We start from the raw sequence: 18,960 nt of genomic DNA, 5'->3' as shown, positions 1-18,960 counted from the left end.
CTCTCTCTCTCTCTCTCTCTCTCTCTCTCTCATCCTCTTAATCTATCAATCCATCAATCTCTAAATATACCTACCCACAAACCCTCAACCTCTATATTTACCTTTCAATACAGCTATCTATCTACCTATGTGTCTGTCTATGTATCCTCCTATCCATCTCCCTATCTCTATCTATCCATGCGTCAACAGATGTGTCCTGATCGCCAACCCCAAGGCGTACCCTCGGCTGTTCTCGGGGGCCAGGACGGCAATGCTGGTGGCTGGCATCTGGCTGGTGTCTATTGCCATTATGCTCATCCCTCTGCTTGGGGTAAGGATGCTGAGGAACTCTTCAGTGTTTCCTTGCTTGATTACTTTCTATGGTGATTTTGTAACCTCATGGACTATTTGTGTTCTTTCCATTCACATTTGTTTTCTTTCACATCAAGGACTCGTATAATTTTTCTCCATCCTTAATTGTCTTTTAATTTTCCAAGCCATAGGATCATTTTTGTGTACCTCTCATTCACTGTCTTTTAATTTTCAAAGCTATAGGATCATGTGTGTTCCTGTCATTAAACCAGTAGCTGCGGGGATCATGTTTCTTAAAGGCCCTTCCCTCTAAGCAAGAAAAATGAGAAAAAATCATCACTCACGCAAACCATCTCATAATATAGATCAATGCATTTGTGATCAGTTTATGCATCATCTATTTTTTGGGGGGGGCTTATATCATGGGAAATATTTGGCCTGTCGCTGGTACACGGTAAAGCTACAAATTCAGCCTGTCGCTGCTACCGGGTTAACTGCCTTGTAATGTTCTAAGCCTTGAGGTCATGTTTTTCCTTCTCGGCAACTGTCTTTTAATCTTCAGAGCCCTCGGATCATATTTTTCCTTCCCCTTATCTGTCTTGTAATCTTCAAAGCCCTTGGATCATGTTTCTTCTTTCATCAGCTGTCCTTCATATTAACTGTATGTATTGTAATTTTCTAATCTCTCAGATCATATTTTTCCTTCCCATTATCTGTCTTGTAATTTTCTAAGCCTGGGATGATATTTTTTTCTTTCTGTTAGGTCACTGGATTATTTTTGCCCTTCCTCTCAACTGTCTTTTAATTCCCTAAGCTCTCGGATCATTTTCCTTCTCCCCTTAACTGCTTTTCAATCTTCTTAGCCATGAAACTGCCTCTACTACCCTTACTATTACTACCATTACTACTTCTACCACTTCTTTCCTTTAACTAACTGTCCCTTATCCACCCTCAGATCTATGGTGCATTCACCTACAACAACAACACAGAGGAGTGCGACTTTGATGATGATACAGATCAGGGCCGAGCACCACGCAAGGTGTTCCTGGCGCTGGGCTTCCTCCTCCCCTCCATCATCATCATTGCCTCCTACTCCTACATCTACTTTAAGGTAAGTGTGGGAGTGTGAAGTGTAGTGTGTAAGTTTAACCCGTTCATTGCAATTGGCACGGATTTGGCCTTCACTGGTAGCCTGGTAACATATACTCCCAGGTCTTTCTCTGCCCCTGTGGTGGATAGTGGAGTGTTTCCCATGTGGTGTTGGTGTGCTGGATATCCCCTCCCAAGGTGCATGACTTTATATTTTTCTTCATTGAATTGTTGCAGCCACTTTTTGTTCCATTCCTGTAGCTTGGTGATGTCTTCTTGTAGGAAATCCACTGTCAAGGGGTTAAGTGTGTCTGCCCTAATTCATGTTCTTTTGCCATGTTTCCTATGTGGGTAGTTTTTCCTTCCTTCCTTCCTTCCTTTCTTCCTTCTTTCTTCCTGTTAACTCAGTAGGTATATTGTTTCTGTCTTTGTTTTATCCTTCTTACTTTACTGTCATTCTGTTTTTGTTTTCATCTCCATGTCTTTTCATCAAGAGGTCTCTGTTTGGGTCTGTGGGTCTTATGCTTTAACATTTCAGCACTCAAGAAGACATATATTTGACTAGGCTTTCATAGGAGTTTTGAGAGGCATTTCCAGTGGTAGTTTTATGACCCTTGTGGCAGTTTGACCCTTCCTTTGTACCATGAGCCTAAACAAACCCTCATTAGAACTCAACTGATCTCCTTTTCGGCCTCTGTAAGTAGTTGATGTGATTGAGGGGTGGAAGTGATTGACAATACCGACCCATATAATTTTTTCTGGTCTCTCAAATCATATCAGAAATCATTTGAAGACATATTTGACTAGGCTTTCACAGGAGTTTTGAGAGGCATTTCCAGTGGTAGTTTTATGACCCTTGTGGCAGTTTGACCCTTCCTTTGTACCATGAGCCTAAACAAACCCTCATTAGAACTCAACTGATCTCCTTTTCGGCCTCTGTAAGTAGTTGATGTGATTGAGGGGTGGAAGAGATTGACAATACCGACCCATATCATTTTTTCTGGTGCTCTCATTCATGTCAGAAAACCATGTAAATACTTCCTTTTTATCTGCTACAAACTGATACACACTTCCTGTCTCTGTCTGTCTCAATGCCTCTGTTTAGCTGCTTGCCTTGTATATGTCTCCTACTTATCTCTGTTCACACATTATTCAGTGGGAACTTCCGCTAAGGGTTGCCATGACAAGAGTTTCTAGTTTTTCCTATTTATTATGTTGTATTTTCATTATCATATCTCTTTCTTCCACTACTCCCTTCCTCTCTCTCTTTCTTCCTCTCTTTCTTCCTCTCCTCCCATCCTCTCTCTCTCTTCCTGCATTCTTTCTTCCTAATCCTAATGTTATTCCATGTTATCAGAGTCTCCCTTTCCCTTCTGTTATTATGTTTTATTTTCATCATTATCTCTCTCTCTCTCTTTCTTCTTCTTCTTCTTCTTCCTGCATTCTTTCCTCCTAATCCTAATGTTATTCTATGTTATCAGAGTCTCCCTTTCCCTTCTATTATTATGTTTATTTCCTAATGCTATGTTTTACTCACCTTATATTTATTCCTATTACTGTTTTATTCTCATGACCATATTTGTTCCAATTGTATTATATTATATTCTCATGAGCACTCTTGTCTTAACCACCTCAGTGAGTTACAGTTTAGTCATTCCACCATGATTATCATTATTATTATTATTATTATTATTATTATTATTATTATTATTATTATTATTATTATTATTATTATTGTTGTTTTCTCTATGCAGGCGCGGCAGAGCTCCTTAAGGGTGGAGCGTCAAAGGAGCGCCGACTCGAAAGCCAAGTGAGTGACAGAGAGAGAGAGGGAGGGAGGGAGTGCTATGCGGTACACTAACTAGGTCTGAGCTAAGCCTGGAAAGGGAAAAAAGGCAAAAGAAGAAATAACTAGGAACAGTTTTAGCAAATTTGGCCCGTCACTGCTTCCGGGTTAAGGATAATGATGATAATAATAATAAACACTAGTGTTTGATGTAGTAACCTTTAGTAATGGGTCAAACTTTGCAGCTCCCACCGTCCGCAAGAGGGGCTGCGTGCTCGGGACATACGCATCGCACGCACCATTGGGGTCATCTTCCTTGTGTTCATGGTGTGCTGCACGCCCGTCTCCATCGCACACTTCATGGAGTCCAAGGTAGAGCCTCTCCCTACACTTTATTCTTGCTTTTTACTTTCTCTTCTTTGTTCATTATATCCAAATTCTCATTATATGGTGCTTTCTCAGAACCTAAACCCCACATTATAATAAGAACCAGTGTATTTGCCTGCTTCAACAATGTCTTTGCTAAGTTCATTCCTTGTATCTACACTCTTGTATGGAAAACTGAACTTCTTAAGGTCTTTCAAACAAGTCCCCTTTCTCAATTTCTTACCATGTCCTCTTAGTTGCCTCTTCCCTTCCATCTCGATTAAATCATTTCTATCCAACACTTCCATTCCACTTGTATTCCTGTACAACGCTGGCAGTGTATGTGTGCATCTGTAAGTTTGTAATGTGCCACCTCTGTTCTAGGTAAGCCCTGAGGTACTGCTGCTGCTGCATCCACTCTACTGGGCCCAGTACTGCATCAACATCCTCATCTACGTCTTCATGAACAGCCAGTACCGGGACGCCTACATCAACTACATCTCCCAGTGGTGGCCAGACTTCAAGGAGGTCAGTGAGGATAACAGGAAGGGAGGTCATAGGGGCAACTGAGGGAGTATGGGAGGCTGAAATGTGACCTTGAAGTCCTGTTAGCAAGAAGTAAGAATGACCTGCTAAGAATAGGCTGCTAGATGATCAAATGAGGGAGCATGAAAGCCAGAAATGTGAGCTTGAAATCCTGTTAGCAAATAGTAAGTGTCCTGCTAAGAATAGGCTGCTAGATGATCAAGTGAGGGAGCATGAGAGTCAGAAATATGAGTTTGAAGTCCTGTTAGCAAATAGTAAGTGTCCTGCTAAGAATAGGATGCTAGATGATCAAGTGAGGGAGCATGGGAGCCAGAAATGTGAGCTTGAAGTCCTGTTAGCAGGAAGTTAGATTGTCCTTCTAAGAATGGGCTGGTAGATGACCTTATTAGCAGCACAGGAGAAGGAAGCTTAGACTGAATGCTGCATATGTTGATGTTTATAACAGGAAAAAGAAAATGATATGGCAGTTGCTTTAAAACACAATTTGCTCAAAACTATTAAAATGTCAGGTCTCCCCTTTTAACACTATACATCTCATAAGTTAGCCCATCTCTATAACACTAAAAAATAACCATGCCTCGCCCCCTCCCATAGGTCACCCGGCGGAAGTTCCAGTGGAAGGAGGAGGCGACCAGTGGAGGAGACAGTCGCCGCATGTCCCGGGCAACCACACCCAACCTCTCGGTCAGATTCCAGGTGAACAAGAACCCCAGTGAGGTCCAGGCATCACCCTTGCCACAGCTCAATGACACTCGCCTATAGACTAGCAAGGGAGGGAGCTCCAGGAGGAACAGGAAGGAGGCAAGGAAGGCAAAGAGTGGTGGGCCCTTACGTATGTTGGTAGAGGAGAGATAGGTACGTAGATAAATATGTAGAGAGAGAGGAAGAAGAGAAGAGAAGAGGAGAAGGAAATGAAAGGGATGGAAAGGAAAGGAAAGGAAAGGGAAGGGAAGAGAAGCGAAAGTGATAGAGAGAGAACGTAATTGCCTGTCCAATCTACTTATGGCTATGGGTGCTGAAACACTTCCTCATACATGTCGTTAAGTATTTGTACATAGACATACATATATATATAGATACTATACTGGTGCTGAAGGTCTTAATAATGAGTCCTCTAGAACCACAAGGCCATAGGCACCACAAGGCCCAGAAGAAAGACTGTACCAATATAATTAAGTGTCAAAGGTTGTCTGCCTGGAGATATAATGGTTGTCTTATGATCCTCACTTTGCTGTAGTTTCCCCTATCATCTCAAAACAGAGGGAAGGTCAGTAAAGTCTCCTTGTAAACAGTTATGGATGTATCAAGTGTCGTATGGAGGTGTGACGTGAGATATAATGGTTGTATTATGATCCTCACTTTGCTGTAGTTTCCCCTATCATCTCAAAACAGAGGGAAGGTTAGTAAACTCTCCTTGTAAACAGTTATGGATGTATCTAGTGTCGTATGGAGGTGTGACTTGAGATATAATGGTTGTCTTATGATCCTCACTTTGCTGTAGTTTCCCCTATCATCTCAAAACAAAGAAAAGGTTAGTAAACTCTCCTTGTAAACAGTTATGGATGTATCAAGTGTTGTATGGAGGTGTGACTTGAGATATAATGGTTGTATTATGATCTTACCTTTGCTGTAGTTTCCCCTATCATCTCAAAATAGAGGGAAGGTCAGTAAACTCTCCTTGTAAACAGTTATGGATGTATCTAGTGTTGTATGGAGGTCTGTCTTGAGATATAATGGTTGTATTATGATCTTCCCTTTGCTGTAGTTTCCCCTATCATCTCAAAACAGAGGGAAGGTTAGTAAGCTCTCCTTGTAAACAGTTATGGATGGATCAAGTGTTGTATGGAGGTGTGACTTGAGATATAATGGTTGTATTATGATCCTCCCTTTGCTGTAGTTCCCCCTATCATCTCAAAACAGAGATAAGGTCAGTAAACTCTCCTTGTAAACAGTTAAGGATGTGTCAAGTGTTGTATGGAGGTGTGACTTGAGATATAATGGTTGTCTTATGATCTTACCTTTGCTGTAGTTTCCCCTATCATCTCAAAACAGGGAAGGTTTGTAAGCTCTTCTTGTAAACAGTTATGGATGGATCAAGTGTTGTATGGAGGTGTGACTTGAGATATAATGGTTGTCATATGATCTTACCTTTGCTGTATTTCCCCCTATCATCTCATAACAAAGGGAGGGTTAAAAAACTCTCCTTGTACAGACAGAGTGATGTATCGTTTCCTCTGTCTTGTGGAGGTGTGACTTAAGACATTGGTACATAATCTTAAACACATCAGTTTCCCAGTACGACTATTTCCTAAGGCCACAGAAAAGATTAACTGGGTTTTCATGGGTGTTTTTGTCACTCAAGATGCAGAATTAAGACATACGGTATAAAACTACCACTAGCATCACAAAACAGTCCTTGGAAATCCCAACAGCTTCTACGAGAGGCTCTTCAAATTGGGGAACTGAGGGGCTGATGTGTTTAAAAATATGGGCTGTTATTAGTTCTGTGGGCAGAAGACCACCAGGAAGGCCAAGGAAGACATGGAGAAGGGTGGTGGAGGAAGATATGAGGAGGCTGAACATCACGGAAGAAATGGCTATGGACCGGCAACAGTGGAGGAGGCTCATATCCCATTCAACCCCACCATAGGGAATAATTGGATGATGATGATATTAGTTCTCTGGCCTTCTTAAGTTAGTGTCCAGGGCCTTGTGACTCTTTAGGGCTCAGAGTATTTGTATAAAGGGAGTCCAGTTGATCAGTTTTGTCCATCCCAGTAAGCCTATAGTGTTGTCTGATCTCATATTGATTAAAATGTGTCAGCCTGAGTCTAGCTATCATATTTTTTACCATATACAACTGAGAGTGATATGTGTGTGTGTGTGTGTGTGTGTGTGTGTGTGTGTGTGTGTGTGTGTTCTGGATGGGATTTTTACAGGCCTGAGTCAAGCTATCATATTTTTTTTAACCATGTCTTTTATGTGTACACGACAACGGCTACTGATGTGTGTGTGTGTGTGTGTGTGTGTGTGTGTGTGTGTGTACATAGTTGTATTCACCTGGTTATAGCCGATGTCTGCTCTTACTCAATAAAATGATGGAATGACCTTTGGAGATTCTGGACCTATCATTAGCCATTATTATTATTAAGCTTAGGTTCATAATTACCGGATAAAGACAATCTGATGATGGGGCCTCTCTCTCTCTCTCTCTCTCTCTCTCTCTCTCTCTCTCTCTCTCTCTCTCTCTCTCTCTCTCTCTCTCTCTCTCTCTCTCTCTCTCTCTCTCTCTCTGTGTATGTGTGTGTGTGTGTGTTAATTAATCTCTCCTCACATTCTGTCTGGTGTTTATTCTCTTATTAAGGCCTGACACCGAAACAGCTGATTTTACGTAGATTTACATAGATACCACAATTATATATTGCTTTCAAAGTCGAGGATGAGCTTGGAGGTTGTGCAGGTCGAGGAGGAAGTTTTGGAGGTCAAGGAGGAGATTTTGGAAGTCGTTGAGGTAAAGGAAGAGGTGGAAACAGGCTGACTTTACATAGATTTACATAGATACCAGGCGACCTCTTACCAACATTCTATATGCATTTATAGTCGAGGGGGATTTGGAGGTTGAGGAGGAGGTTGTACAGGTCAAGGGGGAGGTCAAGGAGGAGGTCGGAACAGCTGATCTTTATCTCAACACAGCCGCCCACAGCATCGCATATCCGCCCCACATAACAGCATCTCAACACAGCCGCCCACAGCATCGCATATCCGCCCCACATAACAGCATCTCAACACAGCCGCCCACAGCATCTCAGAGCACAGCGCCGCCCTCATACAGCATTTCAACACAGCCGCCCACAGCATCTCAGAGCACAGCCGCGCCCTCATCCATCATTTCAACACAGCCGCCCACAGCATCTCAGCATAGCTACCCCCATACAGCATCTCTCGGGAAGTGACGGGAACTGGGATTTTCCGTCACTATTTACAATTAAGAGAAGAGGAGAAACTGATAAAAATTGAGTGACCAGATTCTCGTACTCAGCCTCCTGTTTGCCGATTTCAGACCCCAAAACTGCCTCCTCGATCCCAATAACTGCGTTCATATATATTTATCGTTAAAATGGTTAATTATTGGTGTCTTGGCATTGGCTCAGAAACCGGTAAATACGAGAGTGAATACGATAATGTGGCAGCAGCGGTGACCAGCTGATTGTCAAGATGGCGCTTCTGGTGGCTCGTCCCGGCTTGTCCCTCCGCCTCGCCCTCCATAATGGTACGTGGGCCACCCTAGCATCAGTGTATTTGCGATAAAATTGTCCATGGTGTCCCTCGGGTGTGTGTGAGGTGAGGTGCGCGTAGGAGCGTGGGCGGCCCCGGGGGAAGGGATGACCCGGCTTCTCGATCTCCTCCCATCCTCCCCCGGGGCTCAATCTCTAGGCTGTTCCTCTTGGGCTGATTTTTTTTTTTTTGCCGTGTCATTGAAGCTGCCAGCCTCACTACACGGGTGCTCTACAGGTGCCCCGCAGGCAGGGCCGGCCCTAGGTCAATGCAACCCGGGCCCCGCGGGGATGACGTCACTCATACGTTATGGGGTCTGTAACACTTGCTCTTCAGCGAGGGAAGGGGAGGTGAGGAGGGATGAGAAGGGAGGAAATTACTCCCTTCTCATCCCTCTCAGTTTGTATTGTTTTGTCTTCACTAAATGGCAGAGAGAGGGATTTTTGCGCACAACCCCATCCATCACACTTACACTCTCCACAATTCAGATTTAGAATCAGTTCACACAGACAAGTACCTTGGTATCCATCTCTCAACTAACTTGAAATTCAACACCCACATAGACCATATCAGTGCCACACAATCCATCGGGCTCCATCTGGGGGGTAGCTAACTAAAATATAAGCTAACCATGGGCACCTCCGCTAATGGCTAAAAGGTGAAAAAAAATATACGAGACCATTAGTGATTTTTCATAAGGTAGGTAATGAATGCCAAGCTTTTTTTGTGGTTTCCACCCCCGACATCCCAAGAAAGAGAATGATTTTGGTGGTGGAAGGCCAAATCTCCTGCTGTTAACTGACCCGGGAGTGACCTACCGACTGCTATGTATCACCCTGGCCTCTTTTTTACTCAAACTCCACTAGAAGTATCGCGAGTTGAACAATATCCGTTTGTTTTCTGACACTTGCTTGTCACAGCTTGATGTGACCGCGAATCACAAGCGCACATGACACGCCCGTGTCAATGTTGGACACGGTATTGGGATAGTAATCGGTCCTTTTGTCAACCTACATGCATACCAATAAAGAGGTTAAATACTCAGTCAAAACTTACCGAGAGGTGAAGTAGACTGATATTTTGAGGGAGTGAGAGTGTCGGGCCTTCCATTCATTATGGCGGCTTGAAAACAACTGACTTCAGGAACCCACCGTTAGGTGCCGCCGCTGAAACACCCTCGCGTAGTAAAATTTCACAAATGTATTCCTTTAAAATCAGAAAATACAAATAGCTGCAGCATTAGTTGCTTTAATATATAGAAGAAAATAACATAGAACTCTTAAAAGACCATTTTTTGTCCGAAATCGTTATGATCCATGCACGTTCTGGATATTACTGACTTAGGAACTAGTTTCTGTGGTGTAGTACTGGCAGCTAAGAGGCTCAGTCTGCCCACAGAGCCCTCGTGTCATACAACAACACTGGACTTAGAAATTTTCAAGGCACCCCCACATAATCAAGCCGTTTACGTAGTAAATTGGGACGACCAGTAACTAAAACCTTCACATATGTGAAGCAAAAGAAGTATCCTATGCAGTACCCATGTTATTTTTTCGGTATATTAGAAGCAGTTGTTAGCTAGATTAACCCTGGGCTAGTATTGAATTATTGGCAGCCATCTCATATGAGGTTATCAAAGGTGTGGTATCTGGCTTGTCATTCTGAGGAAGGTACAGCTGAGGGATGGAGTGCTGGGCTAGTATTGAAATAAGTGCAGCCATCTCACATGATGTTAATACTGACTTTGTGTTGCAGTTTATTACTCTGAATACAGTGCAGTAATTAATATGTGAAAAAAATATCTTAATAAATAAATTTTACATGTTATTCTTTATTTGATAACTGCTATCACTTGTCACATCTTTATCATGTCATTATCACTTACTCACCAAGGCCCAAAAACTTACTCACCTGGGCCCAGAAACTCATTCACCTGGGGGCTTAAACTTTCACCAAGGTCCATAAGCTTACTCACCAATGCCCATATACTTATTCAACAATGCCTTTATACTTACTCACCTGGGCTCAGAAATATACTCACCTTGGCCCAGAAACTTACTCACCTTGGGCCCAGAAATATACTCACCAAGGCTAATAAGCTTACTCACCTCGGCCAAGAAACTTACTCACCTTGACCCATAAACTTACTCACCTAGGTTCAGAAACTTACTTACCAAGGCCCTTATACTTACTCACCTGAGCTCAGAAACTTACTCACCAAGGCCATTATACTTACTCACCTGGGCTCAGAAATATACTCACCTTGGCCCAGAAACTTACTCACCTTGGGCCCGGAAACTTACTCACAGGATAGGCAGCGATGTAAAGCAAAAATCAGTGAAGGAATGGCTTAGTATGTTAGATAATAAGAATTTCTACTGAGGGTGCAATATGAATTTTACCAGGACATAGAGTAAGAATATAATTTGTCATAGGTGAGTAAGCTTCTGTTCATCCTTCCTTTCAGGCTTGCTAAATGTACCAAATGTGAGAGACTTTACTGAATATCTATCTAGCCCTATCTCTCTCTCTCTCTCTCTCTCTCTCTCTCTCTCTCTCTCTCTCTCTTTTTTTTTCTGGTTACTTAGCAAAAAATAATAAACCTCATCCACTGGGTCATCTTTTCAGGTGGAGCGAGGGCACTCAACACCTCTGTGCCCCTGGCAGCGGTGGCGGCGACGGGGAAGACCAAGAGTTCCCTGAGTAAGCCTGGCCTGAAGAATATTGTGTTGGTCGATGGGGTGCGCACGCCCTTCCTCATGTCCGGGACACAGTACCAGAAGCTGATGCCCCACGACCTGGCACGGCAGGCGCTCAAGTGAGTAGTCTTGGCATGCTGAGAGAGAGAGAGAGAGAGAGAGAGAGAGAGAGAGAGAGAGAGAGAGAGAGAGAGAGAGAGAGAGAGAGAGAATAACATTTATATCCCCATTTAATGTTTCTGATTATCTTAATAATCAAACAAATTTTAGAAGGCTAATGAGTTTGTGTGTGTGTGTTTCAGGGGCTTGGTGTCTAAGGTTGGCCTGGACAAGAGTGCCGTGGACTACATCGTGATGGGCACCGTTATCCAGGAGGTGAAGACATCCAACGTGGCCCGAGAGGCATCGCTTGGGGCAGGCTTCTCAGACAAGACTCCGGCCCACACCGTGACCATGGCCTGCATCTCCTCCAACCAGGCCATCACCACCTGTGAGTTGACGGATCACAAGAACTTTATTATTGAACTCTTCTGAGCCTCCATACACTTATTGAAAAAGGGATTACAAGGACCATGTTATTAACCCAGTGGTAGGAGCGGGGATCATGTTTCTTAAAGGCCCCTCTAAGCGAGAAAAATGAGAAAAAATCATCACTCACACAAACCATTTCATAATATATATCAAAGCATTTGCAATCAGTTTATGCATCATCTATTATTGGAGGTTTATATCATGGCACAAATTTGGCCCCTTGCTGCTACACGGTAAAGCCACAAATTTGGCCCGTCGCTGCTACCAGGTTAAACTTTTCAGACCCTTAGTATATATAAGTAATCTGAGGAGCCATGCAACAGTGTAGGTGAGTTTTCTGAGTCCCTAGAGTCATGCAGGGTAATGGGGATCCCTTGGTGTCTGTCGCAGGTGCTGGTCTGATGCACGCTGGGGTGTATGACGCCTGCATTGCCGGTGGTGTGGAGTTCATGTCTGATGTTCCCATCCGCCACTCACGCAAGATGAGGGAACTTATGCTCAAGCTCAACAAGGCCAAGACTGCAGGTGTGTGTGTGTGTGTGTGTGTTTTCTGGAAAGGTCCTTGTTCTGCTCTTGAACATGATGTCTGAAGATATTGGTAATGAGAACAAATTAGGTTAGCACATGCCCATGACTTTACCTTCCACTGATATGTCTTGTGTCTATGATGATTCAGGTGCCCGCATGAGTCTGCTCTCCCAGCTCTCCATGAAGCACCTCATCCCCGAGCTCCCTGCTGTGGCCGAGTTCTCCACTAACGAGTCCATGGGCCACTCTGCTGACCGCCTCGCTGCTGCCTTCAAAGTGAGTGCCACCTTCAGGATGATTTTGTTAAAAGGTTTATATTATGGGCATGTCCTCTCTCTCTCTCCTCTCCCTTCCCCTCTGCCCTTCTCTTTCTTCTCCTCTTTCCCCTCCCTTCCTCCTCTCTCTCAGAATACATAAAAAAAAAATCATGCCTTCTTTCTCTTCCTCTCCTTTCTTTCCTTCCCTTCTCATTTCTTTTCCCTCCTCTCTCCCTTCCCTTCCTTTCCTCCACCACTCTCATAATACATAAAAAAATCATGCCCTCTCTTTCCCCTCCTCTCCGTTTCCTTCCTCTTTCTTCCCTCCTCTCTCCTCTCCTTCCCTCTCCACTCTCTCCCACTTCCCCTCCATCTCCCATCCCCTCCCCTTCCCTTGCTCTCAAAATACATTAGAAAACACAAAATCCATCCTTCCTTCCTTCAGGTTTCAAGGGAGGAACAGGACAGCTTTGCCCTCCGCTCCCACACGCTTGCACACAAGGCGCAGGAGGCCGGCATGCTCTCCGATGTGGTGGCGTTCAAGGTGCCGGGTGTGGACCAGACCGTGGAGAAGGACAACGGCATCAGAGTGTCCACGCCGGAGCAGATGGCAAAGCTCAAGCCGGCGTTCGTCAAGCCCCACGGCACCATCACGGCTGCCAATGCCTCCTACCTGGTGAGTCCCTTGGCCCTTAAGTTCATATTCTTTAACATATCGGTGCCTCACTTTGCCTCCACCTGTTTGAAAAGCCTTAGAGGTACAGGTCCTCAGATTGATAGATAGATGAGTAGATAGATAAATAGGTTTTCTGACACATTTCCATAGGTACAGGTCCTCAAATTGATAGACATATGAATATATATATGAGACAGGTGTACTTTCTACTTTGCCATTTCTAGCATATCCAAATTTCCATGCATAACAAATAGAAACAGAAAGATAGGTAGGTTTAATGACACACAATTTTCACAGGTGGAGTAAAACCTCACAAATCATCATATAGGACAGAGCAAATGGCCTGACAGTAATGGGTGGTGGTAATGTTATTTTTCCTTCCCCCCGCAGACTGACGGTGCCTCTGCCTGCCTGATGTGCACGGAGGAGAAGGCCAAGGAGATGGGATGGAAACCCAAGGCGTACATCAGGGACTTCACTTACGTCTCACAGGACCCCAAAGACCAGCTCCTGCTCGGCCCATCCTATGCCACCCCCAAGGTTGGTTCTTCTGATTACTGGGCAGAATTATAACGTCTTAACGCGTCTGCTGTGATTGGCACGGATTTGTCTTTTACTGGTAGGCTAGTAACATATACTCCCAGATCTTTCTCTGCCTCAGTGGTGGATAATGAAGTGTTTCCTATGTGGTACTGGTATATTGGATATCCCCTCCCAAGGTGCATGACTTTACATTTTTCTTTATTGAATTGTAGCAGCCACTTCTTGTTCCATTCCTGTAGCTTGGTGATGTCTTCTTTTAGGAAATCCATAGTCAAAGGGTTAAACACCAGTTATATGCTAAAGTGAATAAGCATCACAGCTACAGAGAGCATTGACATCTTACCAAATGACCTTCCTACAGGTACTGGAGAAGGCAGGACTCAAGACCTCCGATATTGACGTTTGGGAGATCCACGAAGCTTTTGCCGGCCAGATGTTGGCCAATCTGAAGGCCATGGACTCAGACTGGTTTGCCAAGACCTACCAGGGAAGGTCTGAGAAGGTTGGCGCCCCTGAGATGGACAAACTTAACCTTTGGGGTGGCTCACTCTCCATCGGGCATCCATTTGGTGCTACAGGTCAGTCACCCACCTAGTAACTGTGTTGGATTTTGATAGGTTATGTCAGGTAAGTTTAGGGTATCTTCAGACACATCATAGCCAGCACCTTATGGTATAAATCAACAAAGAATGACCTCGCTTTGTCGTATAGAAAGTATCATTAACCCCTTCCTGGCGGAGGATCTATATATGGTCGTTTCAAAATTGGGACTTTTTGTCGGCGTGTCTATATATAGACGTTTGCTCTCATTTGCCCACACTAGATTGTAGCATGGTCTATATATAGACGATTTTTGGGGGGGTACTACATACATCTGCCCTGCCGCCGGGAAGGGGTTAATAAGGAAACATATATGACTTTTCTTGAGTCAAGGCCTATAGTATTTGTTTTGTTTTTGTTATGTTATAAATTTAGGGCTTCTTCAAATACATGATAGCCAGAACCCTTTGGTATAAATCAACAAAGAATGACCCTGCATTGTCAAATAGAAAGTCTCATTAATAAGGAAGATAGAAAAGTTACATGAAAAAGAAATAAAAGATGAGTATAACCGTGAAATGGCAGAGGCCGTAAGTGAAAAATGGGAAAGTGTAAAAGATAATAAAAGTATTGAAAAAGTTTTTGGAACATTTAAATAAATAATGGTAACTACAACAAAAAAAGTGTTAGGGATGAAAGTGGTGAGAGATGGAAAAAGAAAAGGAAACTCATGGTGGACAGAAGAGATAAGGAGGAGAGTAAAAGAACTTTTTAAGAAAACTCAAGAAAGAAATGTGGCTGAATAAGTAAAAAGGGAAAGGAAAAAGAAATATAGAGAATGCAAGATGAAATTAAAACAAGCAATAAAAGAAAGTAAGAAGAGAGTTGATGAAGACTTTGGAAAATGACTAAGTGAAAAATATAAAGGGAACAGGAAATCATATTGGAAAAAAGTAAAAAATGAAAGAAATGCAGAAAATATCTCCTCAAGTAAAGTAAATGAAGTTATGGATGAGAATGGAAAGATGTTGAAAAACGGGGAAGCTGTGAAAGAGAGATGGAGAGAATATTTAAAAAACTTAATGAATTTTGAGGATGGACGTCCAGCAGCTGTAATAGCAGCAGTTTTGAGTAGAGGTAGAGGAGGAGTATATAAAGAAAGAAGTATAACATATGAAGAAGTAAATCAGGCAATAAAAAGATTAAAAAATGGAAAGGCAGCAGGAATTGATGGAATCACAGCAGAAATGTTGAAGTGTGGGAGCTCCTAGGAGCAGGCGTCGATGAAATGATGATGATGATGATGATGATGAATAAGGATGCATATAAGTTTTCTTGATTCAAGGCCTATAGTATTTGTTTTGGTTTTGTTATGTTATATTATGTTAAATTTAGGGTATTGTCAAACACATGATAGCCAGCACCCTATGGTATAAATCAACAATGAATAACCTCACTTTTTCATGTTGCTGTTCCAGGTGTGCGTCTGATGATGCACGCGGCCCATCGCCTGATCAAGGAGGACGGACAGTATGCCTGCATCACCGCCTGCGCTGCTGGGGGACAGGTGAGTGTGGGGGACTGACCTCAACTCTTGTAGCAGTGTTTTGAATCACTTTTTTTGCCAGCCAAATCATCCATCAGTCATTTATATGCAGAGGTTCAATTAATGAAAGGGAATCAAGGAGTTTGTGGTCTTGGCAAGCAATACTATCTGTTTATACTTCTGATAGCCCTTCCATCACTCCCTTCAAGTCTTCATTCCGTTGTTCACTTCCCTTATTGTAACTGTCACCCTCTCTCTCCCTCTCATGTACTATTTCTCAGTCCTAATCCACCCCTTAGTTTAACTTTCAGTTGAGGCAAACACACAATTGAAAGCCTCCAGTCCTTGTTTCCTTTCCTTATTGCAACTTTACTTCCTCTCCCTGTCATGTACTATTTCTCAGTCTTAATCCACCTCTTAGTTTAGCTTTTAAGTTGAGGCAAACACACAATTGTAAGCTATTAATGGCGTTTAGATGTATTTATGGATGAGCAAGGAATTTGGCAAGTAACCCGTCTTCAGGAGCTGCCATGTGTAGTCTCTCTGACCTCTTGTACCCTCCTGCCTGACTCCCTCGATGGATCAACTAAAATATATGAATCTCAGTGTATGCGGGTGTCTGTAAACTAGGCCTTAAGTGTCAAGGGTTGTATTTAGTGAGTGTATGCAGCCGTGTGAAGTGTGTCCTATACAGCTGTTCTTTTGTTCCAGGGCGTGGGCATGGTGGTGGAGCGGTACCCTGGAGCCTCAGTGTAGTGCCCTGCCGCAGCAGCAGCATTGTCTTGGGTGAACAAAAGCTCTAGGTTTAAGGAACTGCCAATCAATGCAAGTATTTCTAATGTAGTTAGCTTCATGTCACGAATAGTCTATATTTGTACATACGACTTCATTAAGGTAACAGTGTTATTTAGTTTTGTTTCATTGAGTGCAGTTTCTACAGTGTATTAAAGTTAAAGCACAGCTGTAACTTGACTCTTTGACTGGGTGATAGGAAATGTATCAAAGGGGAATTTTCTGCACATGCTTCTTCTTGCCTTTCTTGAGGGAGGGCTGTGCTAAAGTAACACTGGCAGGGACTTGCAGAGGTGCAGGGATGGAGTGATTACAAGAGTTGTGTATTCGAATGCGAATACAAATGCTTAAAATTTCAATGAATATGAATACGAATTTGAATACACTGAAATGGTTTTGATTCTATTATGAATACTTGTTGAAAGTATTCATGAACACTATTCATTGAAAAATACCTTCTTGACATCACTATGTATAGCACTGTTCTAAAGTTATGGTACAGTAAATATGATACCGCGCTGCCACAGCCAGGGAACCTGTAATGTACGAGTACACAACCATTACGCATAGTTGTAAGGAACAGCGGCTGTTATTTCTAATAATAAATTTTGAAGTAGAATATGAATACTTTTCCCTTGTATTAGAGTACGAATGAAAATACTTTAACTTCTTTCAATAATTGTTCGAATACGAATACACCCAAACACGGCAGAGTGTCACTGTTGGCCTCAAGTCACGGCTGTTTCTGCTACGAGACCTCCACTAACACAGACAAGGGGCAAAGAGAAAGTCATTTTGCACATTCAAGACCATAACTTAATTCCTTGTAAAGATGTTACTTACTTAATGATTTTAAAGCTTCTGCATTTATCAAATCATTTGCAGGGAAGATAATTGCATTTTGAAAGAAAAAAATCAGTACATTCTCTTGAAGTGCCTCTTAAGTGTGTTTGTGGTAGCCCTTTGTGCCTTCATGGGCAGGAACAGTAATATGGCGCCGTGCACACTCCCTCAACTGTAATTTATATATTATTTGAGGATGTTACACGTCATATATAATTATATTTTTTTAGGCGTTTCTCGTCCGGTACATAAGTGTTTACTTGTTGGTGTATCCAAGCCTGGCAGTTTGAAGCATGTCAGACAATATAACTTTTCCCTGGGACAGGTTGCAATATACTAATATATTCCTACTTTTGTTCTCTGAGCAGTATAATGAGTGACTTAAATTTTATTAATTTTGTACTTAGTGTAAAAAATTTAACCCCAAAGGGTAAGTGACTGTATCCACAGGCAGCTATGAGCTGGACTTAAATGGCCGGCACTTGTAATCATGATTTAGCAGCTGCGTTCCGTGATCGTTGCCTTCCTTGTATAGCTTTCCGTGAGATAGTCATGTGCCGAGTCTGCTGAAATTACACCAAGGTTGCTTTCATCATGAGTTAGATATATGGTGCACGTAATGATGCCTGTTTTATGTCTTAACAGGTATAGTTCAGGAATTATCACTGATTGAACAATACTTCTGGCTCGAGTCCTCTGCTCTGAACGTCTGTGGTTAGAAGAGCTCTTTTAGGGGTTGTCACCTATAATGCATGTGTCAGAGAACAGAAAAATAGGAATATATTGGTATTTTCATTACTCAATCCACTCAAAGAAAGTCCCATTAGTTACTCATCCTGGCTTGTAAGGGCCAAACATTGATATCCTTAGAGAAGCAGAGTCCATTTTTATCAGTAGTGAAAGGGAGATTTCAAAGTTTTCTTGGTCAAAATAAACATCAAGTACTGAAAGATGTGTATTTACATATATTTAACAAGCTCTCTTTACATGCAGGTTGATACAAATGTGTGAGCAGTTTCTGCCTCGTAACTTGTCCCCTAAGCCCTGCCCCTTCCCTGGGCCCATCCAGGCTAGTGTTGACTCAAGTTTTTACCTCTTTTCATGGTTATTTTCATTTTTACAGGTAACTTTTCTATATAAAAATACTGAAACCAGTCCACAGTCCCTCCAGAAAGGGGCCGGGGCTTAAGGGATGTGTTTCGTGGCAGAGTAACTGTGTAGTCAAGAAAAATAGGAATGAACTGAACGTTGAAAAAATATATTCTCTGGATAGGTGTTACAACATTAAGTCTAAGACACTATATAAAGTCCTGCCTAGACAATGGGTCAACCACCATCAAAATACAGCTGAGTCACTGAGGAGTAGATACAAGTTACTCTACAGTGTTTTGAATAAAAGAATAATGTCTTCATTGCAGCTCAGTGGAGTTATATTTCAATATTTTACCTGATGCATGTATTGTGTAAGAGAAATGTACTGTCACAATTGCCTCTTCATGTGGGTAACAATAACTTGCCGACAGCCAGAGCACTATTACACATGGGACTCAAGTTACAGGACCACTGGGGAAAAAAAAACTATAGTGAAACCATTTTAGCAAGTATGTTGAGGCGTCCTTTCCTCCCCTCTGCTCTGCCACACGGTCACAACA

The 18,960-nt window shown here is 42.6% G+C and overlaps 2 protein-coding genes across 49 annotated transcripts in view; both read left to right on the top strand.

The window, feature by feature from the left end:
• LOC126986269 (protein trapped in endoderm-1-like) overlaps positions 1-7,186 on the top strand; it is a 16,208-nt gene extending 9,022 nt beyond the window's left edge. For 7 of the 48 annotated variants that reach the window (XM_050842253.1, XM_050842262.1, XM_050842243.1 and 4 more), the window contains exons 4-9: positions 190-310; positions 1,247-1,402; positions 3,135-3,190; positions 3,412-3,538; positions 3,917-4,060; positions 4,673-6,907. In XM_050842253.1, the coding sequence (XP_050698210.1) occupies positions 190-310; positions 1,247-1,402; positions 3,135-3,190; positions 3,412-3,538; positions 3,917-4,060; positions 4,673-4,840 (772 nt within the window). In that variant the 3' untranslated portion in view covers positions 4,841-6,907. Of the gene's footprint in view, positions 1-189; positions 311-1,246; positions 1,403-3,134; positions 3,191-3,411; positions 3,539-3,916; positions 4,061-4,672 lie in introns of all 48 variants that reach the window. The other 41 variants (XR_007739619.1, XR_007739617.1, XR_007739579.1 and 38 more) reach the window with 41 other exon arrangements.
• Positions 7,187-8,202: 1,016 nt separating this feature from the next.
• On the top strand, positions 8,203-18,720 carry LOC126986238 (trifunctional enzyme subunit beta, mitochondrial-like). The gene is made up of 10 exons (XM_050842213.1): positions 8,203-8,348; positions 10,982-11,171; positions 11,355-11,542; positions 11,974-12,108; positions 12,260-12,387; positions 12,814-13,044; positions 13,435-13,584; positions 13,949-14,165; positions 15,606-15,694; positions 16,385-18,720. Exons 1-10 carry the CDS (start codon positions 8,294-8,296, stop codon positions 16,427-16,429), a joined length of 1,428 nt encoding a protein of 475 aa, XP_050698170.1. The 5' UTR covers positions 8,203-8,293; the 3' UTR covers positions 16,430-18,720.
• The last annotated feature ends 240 nt before the right edge of the window (positions 18,721-18,960 follow it).

Source organism: Eriocheir sinensis, chromosome 5 (genome assembly GCF_024679095.1).
Source record: "Eriocheir sinensis breed Jianghai 21 chromosome 5, ASM2467909v1, whole genome shotgun sequence".
NCBI classification, from domain to species: Eukaryota; Metazoa; Arthropoda; class Malacostraca; order Decapoda; family Varunidae; genus Eriocheir; species Eriocheir sinensis.
Note: the sequence above shows the minus strand (reverse complement) of the source record. Positions and strands in the feature narration are given on the sequence as shown.